Source organism: Saccostrea cucullata, unplaced genomic scaffold (assembly GCF_032062105.1).
Source record: "Saccostrea cucullata isolate Sc308-1 unplaced genomic scaffold, CSIRO_AGI_Scuc_v1 ctg388, whole genome shotgun sequence".
Lineage (NCBI taxonomy): Eukaryota > Metazoa > Mollusca > Bivalvia > Ostreida > Ostreidae > Saccostrea > Saccostrea cuccullata.
The window spans coordinates 181,256-197,997 of NW_026928889.1; the positions used below are offsets into that span (position 1 = coordinate 181,256).

Here is a 16,742-nt window from a genome sequence, read left to right on the forward strand (position 1 = left end):
TTAAAAATCTTCTTCTCAAGAACCACTGGGCCAGGAAAGATGAAACTCATGTGGAATCATCCTCAGGTAGTGTAGATTCAATTTTGTTCAAATCATGAACCCTGGGGCTAGGGTGGGGCCAAAATGGCCGACCAAAGTTTTAGATAGAAATATATAGAACAAATCTTTAAAAATCTTCTTCTCAAGAACCACTGGGCCAAGAAAGATGAAACTCATGTGGAATTATCCTCAGGTAGTGTAGATTCAAGTTTGTTCAAATCATGACCCCTGGGGCTAGGGTGGGGCCAAACCGGTCGACCAAAGTTTTACAGAGGAATATATAGGAAAAATCTTCAAAAATCTTCTTCTCAAGAACCACTGGGCCAGGAAAGATGAAACCCATGTGGAATCATCCTCAGGTAGTGTAGATTCAAGTTTGTTCAAATCATGACCCCTGGGGCTAGGGTGGGACCAAAATGGCCGACCAAAATTTTACATAGGGATATATAGGGAAACCTTTTAAAATCTTCTTTTCAAGTACTTCAAAGCCATGATTAGTGATATTTTTCTATTTAAATGGAATCATCCTCAGGTAGTGTAGATTCTAATTTGTTCAAATCATGACCCCCTGGGGGGTTAAAATTCAAGCCCCCAGTAAACTTTCAGTTCTGATCTGATATGTGCTTTTTTTCTAGCCGATGTACTCAGGTGAGCGCTGTGGCCCCTGGGCCTCCTGTTTAAATTATGACTTTAAACAAGATGTGATTTTTTTCAACTTGTTTGTGAATTATGAACCTTGTTTAAGATATTATAGTTCATGCGTAGATCATGTTCTAAATATTGCGTATCAATTTTGCTTATAAACCCCGTTTGCGGGTCATAGAGGTATATTGCTGCAAAAGCAAGGGAAATTGACGATTGAAAGCTGAAATTCATCACGTTTATCAAAAAGCTTCGTAATTAAATTATCGTGAACGTCTTTTTCTAGTAGGATGACCAAATATGAAAGAGACATGTATATCTACCTGTTTAGACTTCAATTAACATAGGCATGGAGATTATTTAGTCTAGTTTGTTTTCGTCATGTTTGTGATTTGAATAAACATCAAAGGTTAAGCATACTATCACGTTTACAATGCTGTTTATATCACGATATTGTTCTATCTATCAATAATGACTCAGATACAAATCTTGTTTGGTAATTATCTTATACAGCTGTCTCTAATCGGTAGACAGATTATTTCCTGCTAACGAGGCTTCTACGTTGGAAAATATCTCATTCGGTCTGTCCTTAATAACTTAAATAAATTTGTAAATAACTATGTGTTGTTTCCAATTCAAGGGAATACTTTTTAGAGATTATAATTTCTATTTTTGCTTTTTTCTCGCAAATTGATACATCCATGTTGATTAGTATATTTCAAAAATTGAAGCTTCCTGTTTTCAGTAAAAAGTAAATAAAGAATTTTCATTTGCTGTGCGGCGCCCCCTTATTATTAGCGACAATGACAAATCTAATACCCCATTCATACGACGAAAATTTACTTATGTGTGCAAATTTACATATAAGTAAATCTACACACGTATGTAAAAGTTAATTTGCAATGCGTTCAGACGAGATTTATGTGCTGTAAGTAATATATTTTCATATAAACTAAGGACATGGACAGATTCACAATTGTGATTTTTTTTTAGAGAAAAGGGGTATTTCCTTATTGTTTGGGTATAAGACTAACTTTTAAATCTTCCTCAAAAAAACTAGGGGAGGGTCAGTTCCACTGATTTCTTGGTACAACTTAATTAATGACTTAAAGGAGAAAGAATGGTATAAGAATATACACACGAAGAAGGAAAAATTATTAAAATTATCAATATGAGCTGCAAGATTGACATGGCAAATTTTTGTTGTCAACTTTTTCAATGATAGAAAAATAGAACATTTAACATTTATAAACTACAGTTTTCATATTTGCGCTGAAAGAACTTTGTATAAGCTTTAATTGAAGCAAAATGACATTATTGTCGTCTTGTGCATTATTGATTTCTTATATAATGCTATATGTATTCGACTGTACAGAAACATTTCTTCTGAAATACTTTAAAACTTTTATTTTGGTTTTATAATAAGGGTTTAAATTATATACAAATTAATCATAATAACACATTTTAATAGCAAAATAATTTTCTCAAAAACACAGCTCATATTGCTTTATTGTTGGAAAATGCTTTGGCTTCCGTCCCAAAGATTGTAGAAGAGCCATTGGGTGTAAAGAAAACGGGACTTGCGATCTATTATTTGACGTTTTCGGCAGAAATAGGACCATTTAAAAATTTCTTTGCTGTTGGGAAATCTACAGTACATCAAGTGTGCGATGCCATTAAAAACAACTGCTTGAATAATAGTATTATAATAATTATAATAATTATTTTTTCAATACATTGTATAATGAAAAGGATCTAAAAAATCTAACAGTGATCAAACTCAAAAATCTTTGAACAATACAAATATGTTAAAAGGAAATTAACATGAACCCCCTAGCTGGACATTCATGATGAGATCAGGTGCCAAGTAGGTTACTTACGAATGCTTATTTTCACTACTTGAAATTCCTGTAACAACATTTATATGAGCAGCTTGCCTGAATTAAATACAGAGAGAGGTAGAAGAAAGTCATCAAGACCTACACAGTAATGGGGCACGAGCGATTGATGGAATGCATGTTCCTATCATTGCTCCGGAAAATTCCCAAGAAGAGAACTTGAACAGTAAGGACACTACTTATTGATCCTACAGGGCACTTGTTTGCGACCACAGCTATATCTTTAGAGACATAAACATAGGTTTGCCAGAAAAGATGCAAGATACCCTCGCTTTTGCAAATTTGAAAATTTATTTCGGAGAGGATAATGGCTCCTTGTTTAATAGTTTTGCTTTCTAGCCACCAAGTCGCCCGCGTGGCGCAGTGGTTAAAGCGTCTACTATAGTGTCGCCAAGTAAGGAGTTGATCCTTACGTCGCGGGTTCGAATCCCATTTTTGGACGTGGAGACCGGTCCTTCGGATGAGACCGTATATAAACCGAGGTCCCGTGTCGCAGTAGGTGCAGTAGGTGCTGGCATGAAAAAGATCTCTCCCTGCTCAATGGCCCTAAGTGCCGAGTATAGGACAAAATTCGCAGCTCTCCACCGGCAAGTGATGAGTGAAAAATTCTCGAGAGGGACGTTAAACAATATACAATCAATCTAGCCACCATGTTTACAGACTGATATTTGCACGCCAATGCATAAACAATCGAAACAACACTTAAAATGGAAATTTATGAAATAAACAAAACAGAATACATCCATAAGTAAATTTGCGACACAATTTACACACATGAACTAATAATTTGCTACAAAGTGTATGCAAAAGTTAATTTGCACCTAGTCCTGACCAGGTGTAAATTTACTCAACTGTGCAGAATTTACATATGAGTATATCAGTTCATACGACAAAAATTGCACATGTGAGTAAATTTACTCATGTGTAAAATATACTGAGGTATGCAAATCATGTCGTATGAATGGGGTATAAGTCTACATATCAATATGAATTCAGTTTTGAAAAGAATTTTACTCAAGCTTTCATGACTACATTATATGTAACTTAAATATAAGTTAAATATACCAGGTATGTATGTATTGATGTTATTTAGTGAAGGCCAATATATTTGGAAAAGAATAATAAATCGAAGAATTTTGTTCGTGTTTGAACGTAAAATTAAATAATAGGCGTGTTATTTTCATCAGTGTTTATGAGGATGATGACGAAACTGTAGATATTTCATTTTGTTCATTAATAATTAAGTGTATAATCTATTTATCAAAGTTGAGATCTCATTAACAAAAATCTATATAAAGTCTCTCAGTTCAAAATATTCTTCTTGTTCATTAGGATTAATTTTAAGTCTTGTTCAATCAATGTGGAAACATCTAAGATAACATCTATGCATTTGTTGTCTCTACTTAAAGAATGAATGGACGTAAATTCATGCGAGTGATCTCTAAGATGTACAAGAAATTAAAACAAAAGCGGACCTGAAAATTTAATTTATTATCTCATATATACGACTATTCACTATTTATAAAGCCTATTACGGATTTATTTTTACAAAAATTTGAGTTACCATTGATTGATTGATTTGATTGAATGTATGCTGTTTTACGTCCAGTTTGAAATTTTCGACTCATGTAGAGACGTTATAAACCAAAAATGTTCCAACCTTTACTCGGCAGTCAAAGTCATTGGGCAGTAAATATTTCTTGTGCCAACGCCTTCTATGAAACGGGCCCTCGGTTTTTATTTTTTCACCCAAAAGATTTATAACTTACATTACAAAGTGTTGAACGCTTGCATTGGCAAAGGAACAGTTAGTATAAATCTATTTGAATCGACTTTAATCGTGGCCGGGATTCGAACTAGTGACTTTCCGATCACAGCTCAAGTCCTCCACTGAAGTATTGTGACGGTCCATATGTTTTGAAGACATTTTGTTATTATCAACATATGGAATGGATATTTGCCAATTATTATCAACATATGGAATGGATATTTGCCAATTTTTATACCTCCTTTTCTTCCCTAATGATAATTCTATTACCTGGTGGCATCAAACTGTTTCTACAGCCTGCTAAACATCAGAAACATACATCCATTGTGATTTCAAGGTTAATTCTCATTCCCTTACTCTGGACTGGGAAGGTCATAAAAACTCTTAAATGGAATTTTACCTCTCAGTGTGTAATTAAGATAATTAGTCAATGCTAAAAAACTATATCCGAACCTTAAGCAAATAATATGTTGATCAAATAAACGCGGATAGAACGTGATACGATAATTGATCGTTTCCCATCCTTCTATACATTGACAACTGGTGCAACAAAATCATTATCTATATATCAAAGAGAAAATAAGCCCATTGTTAGAAATAAATCAATTTGTCTTTTAGGTAGAACATATTCATAGCGTAAAACATATTCAAAAAAGGTGCGCATTTGAGTATATTGTAATATCATTTTTCGTGAAGAACTTGTATACGACTTGTTTAGTATCTACAGTGTAAGCATTATAAAGAATGAAACTTCTCAAAATGAGGGTGACCACGTTTTTTCTTTCTTGGCAAGATCCAGTTAAACTTTATTTTTTGTACTGCATGAGACAAACAAGATTTATTTAACCCCTGCTACTTATTACTTTTTTTACACAGTATGTATCAGATGGTGTGACCGTGGATCTATAAATCATGTCCGAGAATCGTATGGCAATTCCCCCTTATGACACTTCACACTTTACCAAAAAAAAATGTTGGTGTCTACAACAAAAAAACAAAAAACTGCTACAGCCTGAAAGAAGAAGGGAGAAAGTGTGGGTGTCACGTAAACAAAATAAAATGAAATTAAGTTGTCACGTTTTCTAAATTCATTTTCCTTTATATTATCTTTAACAGATAGTAAAAAGGATATTAATACGGATTCGCACAATACATTACTTCTCCCAGAAAAATTGTTTGGCTTCATGGCAGACAAAGAGATTGAGATGTTTACTCTCTAAAATCAAGCTCTTTAACTCAAAATATCATTCATTCCACTAAAATGACACTTGTTTTTAACTTAAGCAAAATATAAATTTTGTTTTGAAATGTTTGGAATAAACTGACATAGCTTGTTAAAGAGGTGAAAAACTCATTTTAAACGGTAATTTTGTTAAGTTTTACTGACAGATAATAAATAAGTGATAACTTTCCTCTTTATGTTCATTATAAGTAGATTTTCTGCCTTCTTTCTCGCTCGCATAATTTCGTGGTTTTGATCAATCTCGAAAAAATTATTGAAATGTCTTCAGTAAACAAAAGAATAAATTCAACCTTGTCATGTGATGCATGGTCACATTTTAAACAGAAAAAAGTATCTTGCACCTATACAACCGAAAATTTAAACAAAAAGACATTAAAGTTATCTTTTTGTGTAATTCATTCAATATAATAATGTTACATAAGCAAAAACTGTTATTTTGTACTGCTGTGGACATGGTGGGATAAGAAGATTGTGTTTTGAATATATAATTATATCATTTATTTATAAATATTATACAAACTGTAAAACACAAAAAAATTTAAGTGTGAATTTATGAGAATTTTCTTTTACTATTTAGATTATAAGCACTGTCAGATGACACCAATTCTTAATTATTTGTTTATCTTGATAATAATAAAGGCACTACTTATAATAAATGAACTAATTGAAATTGTATTTCATGTCTTAGTTAACACTGAAAATGTTGAAATAAGAAACATTAGTTTGTCTCCATACTGTAACTGATTTTAAATCGGTTTCGACGTAAAAATGAAATCATTTAAGAGATAAGATATTATTTTTAGAGTTTTATTTGGATATGACAAAAAGTCGGTCACGTGATCAAATTCTATAACACCCGAAGGGCTTTATGGTCTATTTGATCACGTATTCATATCATTCCCAATGGAACTCTAAAAATGATATTTTATTTCTTATATTTATATACATGTATATACTCAACAACAAAAAGAAACGCATATTGTTTAGCTCTTCAAAGAAATTTCGAAAAAGTATATGGCACAACTATCCTTTTTATCATTGGATACCTTTGACCTATTTAAAGTACAACATGGGCTTTTAGACCCCGATTGTTAAATTATTTCCCTTGATTTATCATGTTTATTAAAACAGTGTTTTGCATGATTTCTTGTAAATTGGATATCTGATTTGAATAAAATTTTGGATTTAGAGAAACAATAAACACTCCCATTAAACCTATTTTTCTTTCATTGCAATGTTGAAGCTGCAGTGCCATGCCTAAACAAAGATGAACGCAAGAAGGCTCTAACAATGATGCAAACCGGAGATGCGCAACAGAAAGTTGCACTGCATTTGGCGTGCATCAATCGGCATTGCAGCAGTTAAACGTACGTCTCCACCAGCTAGGAACACGAATGACAGATCAAGAACTGGCCGTCCGCGGGTTACGACACCCAGGCAGGACCACCAGATCCTCCTTCAGCACCTGCGCAATAAACTCAGAACTGCTGTACAAACTGCTGAAATCAGCATAAATTGCACAAATTCTTCGCAAGAGACTGAGAGGAGCTGGTATTCGTGCACGACGTCCGTACACTGGAAATCCACTAGCGCTGAGAGGTCGCAAAGGACATATGGATTGGTTAAGACGTATGCCTCTAGAATATGTCAATGACATCAGCTTATTTTGTCAATTAGGAACATAGGATATGTTTGATTTTTATTGCAACATACTCTAAAATCACATTTAAAAATACGTTTAAACCGAAAACTTAGATCATCATGTTTAATCTGAATATGCATTTCTTTATTTGCTGAGTATATATCATTTTATTCGTGTGACAAGGTAAAATAGGCAATATTTAGACTTTGTTAAGGAAATGCAACATGTAATACATCTACGGCGTGATGTGACGTCACAATGTGAACTTTCCAAATATTAGCTGTTATCATAAGAGTCTCGAAAGAGATTTTATCATATCAGAAGAAATTCCCGAGAGTTGCATACGCATTATATCAAGATACAATGGCTTATGCATGAAATGAAAAGTATATTCCTACAGTTTTATGTATAACACAAAACTATATAGCATTAGCTGATTTCATTTCAGAATATAGACACTTTAAGCTTTGTTGTACCGTATCATGACAACTTTCACAACAGTACATTTTTTAGAATAGAGAGAGAAATTAAGAATAATTAGGGTTGATCAATACGTAGCTCAACAACGGTTTATCATTAAATATATACAAGCATTCATTCTCATTTTACACGGTAAAAAGGTTTGTTTAAAAACTCCTAATCATCGAAAACTACGTGCTTTGTGATACTCTATTTGAAAAGGCAATCTCTTTATTCAAGTATCAGTATAATCATCATTACCATGCACCTCAAAGCCTACATACAAAAGAACCAAAAGATAAAAAAAGAAGATTGAAAAGATGGCAGTGAAAAGAATTCACAAAAATCTATAGAGAGAACCTAAATTATCGATGCCGTGAACAACATACTCTCTAGGGTGCGTTCAAAACCCAAAGTGTTAATTGGTGGTAGAATTCTACATATATCTCTGACATAATTTTGAATGGAATGCTAGCCTTATCGAGAAGTGTTAAATTTTTTTTTTTTTTTAAATATCAGAAAAGAACTTATATTTGGAACAAGAGACAAAAGGAGATTCTTTCGAGCGAAAATATTTCAAATCACTAATAAAAGATGAATGAAAAACACTCCATTTTTCAAATCTTGCTCGAAAATTTTAAATTGAAGAACTTTACTTTGAAATGGGTACATGTACTTAGTATTCCGATTTATGCATGCTCTTGTTACGAAGCGATTAATTAAGCTAGTAGGCTAGCTCAAGATCGTATCTTTACATAGATCGTGCTCTAGATGCGACATATACGTAGACACTACGCTTTGATGGCATTCCTTGACAGTACAATCATTGATCAGACACTTTTTATTATATAAATCTTTCACACCAATAAGAGTTAATTAAACTCTTTGCAAAGAAAATGAATCTTAAAACATTTCTATTTTATAGCCCAAAGCAAATGCATGTACGAAGATCATCAATAAAATGTGGAATCAAAGATAAAAACGCCCATCTTTAATTGTAAGGCAAAGCCGAGGTTCTTAACATGTCTCAGACGAACCCTAAACAAAAGAAAGATCATTTATAAAACGTTGTATCAAAGATAAAAGATGATGCTATAAACATGTCTCTTTCACTTTGTTTACTCCAGAGGTCCAGTAATATTCAACCTACACCCAAAGGCAGAACCAATGGTAGCTTTTATGTGAAATATGCACTAAGAAGATTAGAAGGCTTTTCGTACGGAATATCAAAAATATATCGGTCCACGGGGTATTTTTCTTAAATTGATTAAGTTAATTTATGTGAAATTTAAATTTGATATTTTTTTCTTAATGATATTCAAGTAAATTGAAATCTTATTTTATTTCCCTACTTTAGTTTTAACATTTGATTATTCTCCCTCTTTCACAAAGATGGATTCCACATAAGCAAGAATTTTTATTCCAATAAGTTGATGCAAAAAGTCGTGTTGTTCTTTTAATATCAACGTTTAGTCTATGAAAAAGTATGCTTTTGACAAGATCAGGAATCATTTTCTTATCATTATTATTTTTTTAATTTGCAAACTACTTCTTTGTTAAGAAATATTATTTCTGAATTCCACATTCTTAATCTTTCCTAAAAGGCCCATAGGTAAAATTAACAAAAATAACCTAAAAAGATGTCACAAAACTTACTCTATCTAATAAGAATTTTAAGGAAAAATACGAATAAAGGAGATACATGTGGTTTTCTTCAAATTTAGGTGCTTAATAATATAATACCACGGCTTCGTGTTTTGCAGCAATCAAACCTTTTAATACTTACAAGACATACAAACTGTAAACCTGTGTAGCCGATCCGACTGTGCTTCTGTTGATAGATTATTAAGATAAAAACGTAGACCAAGGTCTAAAGGCATTGGCTCATTCTTTCAGATAACTCTGTCTATATGAAATCATTTTGGAGATCCATGTATGTATTAGTTAGAAAGAAATGAAAGCACTTACTGCAAACGTTAAAAAAATCGATTCCACAATTGCAAAAAGCTTTATAATTTTCATCAATCAATTTCAAAGAAACTATAAATGTACCTTTACAATTGACTGAAACTCAGTATATTGCTATGAAATTCTACTTCAATGCTTTGTTTATTAAAATGGATTAAAATGGATTTCTTGTCAAATTTCTTTTCAAGAGATATTTCAAGTAACATTAAGAAAATCTTTTCTTTGCGTTTTTCTTCCCAAGTTCTGCTTAAGGATTAACGAATTTTGTGCAAGAACAAAAAAATCGGTTGTTAAAGAAAAAGAACTGTGTCGATTATCAGAAGTTTAAATAATAATTGTTGTTAATGTATATTTATCAAATAAGTAATACACATATGCAATTTTTATTTGTAACCTACATACTTGATGTGCTTGACATAAAGGAATATTATTTTTCATACATTTATGGATTGCGCTTAAAGTATAACGATAACTTTCTCTGTTTGGAATAATTCGGATTACAATTAAACCAATTAGTATGATATACTAGTATTGTAAAAGAAGAAGACACAGAAAGGTAGAGTTCATGTGTTTGATCTGTTTCTTTGTTTTGTTTTACTTTGATTTCCCAGGGTGTTTTTTCTTGTTGAATGGTTAGCTGAAATGAATATAGCGAAATTCTTTCTAATCTTTTTAAAATAAATATTGATAAAATATATTTTGTGCATTTAACTCGCTGATTAACATTTGATTGGATTTATCTATCAAATGGAATGAAGTAAGTTATGTTTACAAGTTCATTTTACAATTAGTTGAATTTTTTGGTCTGAGTCGTAAGTAATGGCCCCTGAACACTTTTTAGTGCATCCCTCCATTGTCGACTCTCTGAATTCAGATCCGTCAGTCACTTTTCTCTCATGTTAAGTTCTCATTATACGGGCAATGAATGAAATATACCAGAGTTTCTCTTTAGCCGTGTCTCTTTTCACAACTTTATATTTTATGTCTGTAAGGTGTGGCTTTGTTTCTGTGAAAAGTGACTGCTTCTCTGATCTGTGTCTTTATAAACACTGAAGACGAGACAGGCGTAGGTCTGATCTACGTCATCGCTAATCATAAATAATTTTATCACAATGAAATTATGTTATATGTAGTGTCCTTTTCAAGTAAAAAAGGTTTGTTTAATTTTATTATTTCTTAAAGTTATCATAAGTAATCTTATTTTATAACTTAAAAAAAGGTAAATTGTATATTTAGAAAAAAATTTGCTGTTGATTTATAATATTGATATTGTAAAAAGTACTTTTTATTCTTAACCATTGAAACAATGCTGCATTATCTCGTTTCATCATGCTTATTGTCGATCAAGTCAGATCTCAGTGCGATTAAATCTGCATTTAATGTACTAATATTCTTTTTTAATTCGCCGTCGAGATGTAACTAGTCAATCTCATTACAAAAACTAATATGGCTGTACTTTCTTACTTTACCAATTCTGGAAACTGTTCAATATATAGAATCAGTATTAGACAATGCAATATAAAATTTACACAAAACAATGACCTGATAATAATGTTTTTCATGCTAATGGATACGACTTGCATATACACGTATCTTATATGTAAAAGTAAAAAACCAAAAATATCACAAAACATTTACTGCAACATGGGAACATGGCGAAAGCGCTTGCAGTAAATATTTTGTGAAATCTTTCTATTTTTACTTTGAAATATACCAAAAAACTGTACCGATTCTTCATTTTACTTTTGAAATCACGTATCTTATAAATATAGAGGACCTTGTTAGCTCTGCTCCTATTTTGTATTGTTTTATGGACTTCTGATCTTGATTACTGTTTGTTATCTCCATATGTTTTATAAGATCAGTTTAAAAACATATCGCGTAAATTGTTTATAAGGTTAATTTAAGACTATCCATTGTTTCATAAAAATACATTAGCAACTGAATTATGTATTTTTTCTTGCAGATGGATACGACTGACACATATCCTGTGAACATTTCAGTTCAGCTTCAAACAAGATACAATGTATACGCAGAAGGCACCTACATGGACAATACATCTCTCTCGAAAACAGAAGATGCAGGTGTTAATGGAATGGAAATTTATAATCTTGCAAAAAGTATTAGAAATGTGTGTATCCCAATTATTGTCTTCGTTGGAGTTTTCGGTAATTTTGTGTCCATGTCCGTATTTGCCTCTAACTACCTTCGCCGATCCTCTTCCTCTACGTTTTTGGTGGCACTGGCCTTAACTGATAACGTTTTCTTGATCTGTCTCTTCTTCACCTGGCTTGATGGTTCTGTTGACAATATCCTGACGTCAGTAAGAATCTGTCAGGTCATTTCCTATTTGACCTATGTGTCAAGCTTCCTGTCTGTGTGGTTTGTTGTCGGATTTACATCTGAGCGATATATCGCCATTTGCCATCCCTTAAGATCAAAACTTTTCTGTACACATGTACGAGAAAGAATAGCCGTTCTTATTTTCATAATATTCTCTGTAGTTCTGTACAATTTCGCGTCTTGGACTACGGATGTGTACACTTCCGAGAAATTCACAAGATGCACCTACAAATTACAATACATCAAATTTCTCAATATTATCACGTGGCTGGACACTGTTTGTACAATGATGATTCCGTTTACTTTAATATTTTACATGAATATGCGTGTTGCATGTACAGCTGCCAAATTCCAAGAAAAACGGAAGGCATGTTTGTTACCAAGGGATGCCAAACACGTTAAACATAGAGCGCTTCGATCAAAACAGCAAATGCGAGTTACACGAACATTACTTTTGGTCTCTACTACGTTTTTGGTTTTGAACTTGCCAAGTCATGTGTTCAAGCTTTCCACTCTTATCTCTGCTCTCCTACACCCCTCCAACGCTTACAATATAAGCATGGCACAGTACCTTATACAAGAAATTTCGCAGTTGCTGTATTATACAAGTTTCAGCATGAACTTCTTTTTGTATGCGTTATATGGAAAGCATTTTCAGCGATCTCTTAGTTTTATGTACGAGTCTCTGCGACTGAAATTCGGCTGTAGTGACAGAATGGGATACATAGAAAGGACGAGCACTCTAAGGAGCTGGACTTGATCCCATGACCATTTTAAGTCTTGTTCTTTCACTTTTTTCTCGACTTAACACTATTTTGTAGAAAACATATTCTCTTTTCGATTATTGAATGCTTCAAAATTTTGAAACACTTCATAGATAGTTTAACAGGCTGAGGCAAATTAATATTAACAAGTAGATAAATAGTATTCACATGGTTACTTAACTGAAGAATCCTTTGATTGTTTCTTTTAAAGGCTACTTCTATTACATTTTGGTCTAATTTTCAAGAAACTTGGTTCACAAGCTTTAGGTGAACTATACTAAAATATATAATTATATTTATCAAACAAAGTCAAAGGTTCTTCTTAGAGGGGTAAAATATGTTACAAAATATTTTTGTACAATGTATACAAATCTATTGTTGTTATAAATTGAATGTTATCAATTTTAACCTGTCTATTACAAAATGTATTGTGGACATGAATTTGATAACTTTGAGAAAATGTGATTATTGCTTGTTGTTTCATACTCTATAATTTAGAAAAGTGAGTGCTGGAAACGCTAAAGTCATTTTGCCTCTCATACCGTTTAGTTGTTCGCTCGCAATTTTGTTCACAGGAGGAAAACTGGGAAGATTTGAGTGGACATACTTTTCTATGAATGGAAGTCTCCATCTTTATTGTTCATTTAGAAAAACGTCAATATTATTAACATGAGATTGCCTACTTAAAGGTGCATAGACACGGAGTAGAAGTAAAAATTTTCTCAAATTTTCTGTATACTATTACGACTTATATATCGGGTATATTGCAAGAACATTTCACAAAAAATATTATAAAAATCTTATTTCATCTCGTAAATATTGAAACTTCAAATTTCTGGGCGGGTTTGATTGACACGTCCTTGCACTTTCATAGCTTATGATTTTATTCTTAATACTTAAGAAAAGTGGCAATTTTGTTGTTTATTCATGAAAACTATTAAAAATTAAATCTAGAAAATTCAGAGTTAATAAGTTAGAAAGAAAACGCGCCCACTGTACAATGTCAGTGCATGTTCAGTGGTGTGTGTAGACTTTAACAATTGCAAACACCCGGTGAATCGTAAACATAAACAATAACAGAGCTCGTGCCCTGTTTACAAAAACAGATTATGTTTCAATTCAATATATAAGATATTATGCAAAAAAATTGAGAAAATACAAAATTCTAATCTGTGTCCCTGCACCTTATATGTAACCAATTTTTTTTGCAAATAAAACATCATACCCCGCGGTATCACCTTTAAGGTCAAATGACCCTCTTCAATTATATTTTATTTAAAAAATCCTATTATTTATTAGCCGCTGATTCTGATGGGAAATTGAAGTATAAAGCATAAGACGAGACTAGCTTTGTCAGAATTAATTTTGTTATTTATCCTCATATGCAGAAATGTTACAAGGGAAAAATAAAAAATAGTCACAGCATTTAATTAAAAGTATGAGGTAAGCATTAAATAATATTTAAGACATAAGTATATATTTATATGAGAAAAAAATAATAGCTGTAGTCCTTTTTAATTCATAATATCCGATTGTGTTATATTTTAAAAGAAAAATGAACCCAGTAGCAAGAGTTAAATTTCTTTGAAATATATTTTTTAAAAAATGCGTGATATTCATGACTTGAATATGATCATCAGTAACAGAGTTAAATTAAATAGCCAAACTTTACATGCATTGAAGGACACGAAAGCAACATAATTTCTATCTTCTCCTCTAACTGCATATACATTTTTTATCATAAAAACCTTGCGTGCTTAATTTCCATGGATAAGAAATGAAAAACAGTAACCATCTCATTGTAATATAACAGCTACCTCATGGATCTACTACGTTTACAGTATCAGTTCATTATAAAATAAAACTGAGCTTATGCATTATTACAGAACAAATTAACTAGATATTCTAGGAAAATGTACCCAACAGGTATGAGTGGAAATACAGACGAGATGAAAAAAAATAATTATGGAGAAGATAGCCAATTAGATTTTAAGTAAAGATGCAAATAAGTGCAAAAATGGTGTTTAGCTATCTGCACATAAATAACAAATACTGTGTTATAGTTGTGTTAGGGCTGTGCATTTGTACTTGTGAAGTCCTGAAAATGTAGCTGCACATTATTTCAGCAAGATCCTGGAAGTGACACCCAAACAACAAACATATTGATCCACTGAATATACCGTATAAACGAGTAACACACGAAATTACGTCCCCACGAACAAGTAAAATTTTGCTTGCAGGCGAACATTAACACCCCCCCCCCACGAATAAAAATGATTACACAATATATTGGTTCATCTCAAATGTCTGCAAGCAAAACTAAACGTTTATGTTTTCCTGTTGTTTTTTTTCATATGATGTTGTACTTTTTTAACATAAAATCTACTCGCAAGAGTTTTTTAATTAGACCATGTAATTCATATTGACACCAACCATTAGCCCTTAGTGCTAGTTACCAAGGAGACAGCTGCTGACACGAAGGGCAATAACCTTCTTGTTATATCCTTATTATCATATAAGATATAAAATTATTTGTGATATTGTTCCCCAAAATTAATTGTTTTCATAACATTTTCCTTATAAGTTTTGCATTGATCTTGATAAATTTCACATTCATTGTATTCAATATATTGTGTTTTTTTATAACAGAAAGTACCAAGGGATAACGAATATCTTAATAACTGTAAGATTTTAAATGTCCCTTTATTGCATTATTACCATTCCGTCGTTTGAATGTGTAAGTACAAAATGCACATTGTTTTCCATAAAAGATTTGAAATACCTGATTGTTTACTACTAAAGTCAGCATTTTAAAACTATATTTTATGCTATTTTGAAATTTTTTTATGCTATTTTGAAATTTAGACCCGGCCTTTGACTTTTTGATCTCAACTTTAGATTCTGGTCATTAAATGAGTGCAATATTGATTTCCAGGGTATCATTTGCTTTCATTACTTCTCTTATGTGTTAACGAATCAGGCATATGTCAAATACTGATGGAATTTCCCAGAAAAGCCATTTGGTTTGATAAGATGGGATTTTCTTCTAATTTCTCATGGCTATATGTTGACATTTGATTAATTCAAAATTTTAAGAAAAAAGGATAATAAATAGTAACATTCTTAATCAATTAATTGACTTTACTTACAGATGTCTAGGGCTCAGGCTGGGGCTTACCCAGGGTCAAAGTAAGAAAAAAAACACGCCTTACCTTGAATTAATTTCATGTCATGAACATAATTAAATGTAAAATTTATTAATTAATATAAGGGCTAGGCCTATTTGTATTGTTTTTTAAAAATGATAATTGTCTTTTATACCATTATAATTAAGTTAACATGATAAGCAAAGATCCAATGGAAAAAGTATCAATTCATGTTAAGTTATTTAAGCAGTATCGATATGTCTGAAAAATATCTTCCTGGTCAAAATGTCACTTCTATTTATTCATTTGCAAACTTCCTCTCGCATAATTACCTTTTTTTCTTTTACAAATCACCATTGCTACCCTCCTTTCTAAGTAATTGATTTATGTACTGTTAATAGATTATTTCAGAAAATATCGGAATTACAAGCATCTTTAGAATTGTTGATATAAATACGACCCACAATGGATCTTCGTATACAATGCAAATGATCTACATTTTGACAAAAAAATGTACCAATAGATTAATAATTCATCGCAAGAAAGAAAACTCTCAAAAAATTTAAAACATTTAAGAAATAACTGTCTTTTTTTTCGGTGTCATGATGTGATCAATCGATTGGCTTGCGTGAAGGCGTTTATTCATAAAATAATCACGCAAGCCAATCAATTGATCATCGTCATGAAATCGAAAATTCTGACAGTTATTCCTTATATTTACATGGTATTGATTCCGCCAATCCACGTTCTAGAAGCCCCGCTTCTTGTCTCTATTTGTCCCGCCCTGCACGTGATTTTTTTTTTAACTGCGCCTATCGATGAACCAGTAC

At 32.0% G+C, this 16,742-nt stretch overlaps 1 protein-coding gene across 1 annotated transcript in view; it reads left to right on the forward strand.

The window, feature by feature from the left end:
* The window catches only part of LOC134279057 (FMRFamide receptor-like), a 28,185-nt gene extending 15,209 nt beyond the window's left edge, over positions 1-12,976 (forward strand). Inside the window, exon 2 of the mRNA XM_062761396.1 lies at positions 11,626-12,976. Within this exon, the coding sequence (XP_062617380.1) occupies positions 11,626-12,762 (1,137 nt within the window). The 3' untranslated portion in view covers positions 12,763-12,976. The remainder of the gene's footprint in view (positions 1-11,625) is intronic.
* The last annotated feature ends 3,766 nt before the right edge of the window (positions 12,977-16,742 follow it).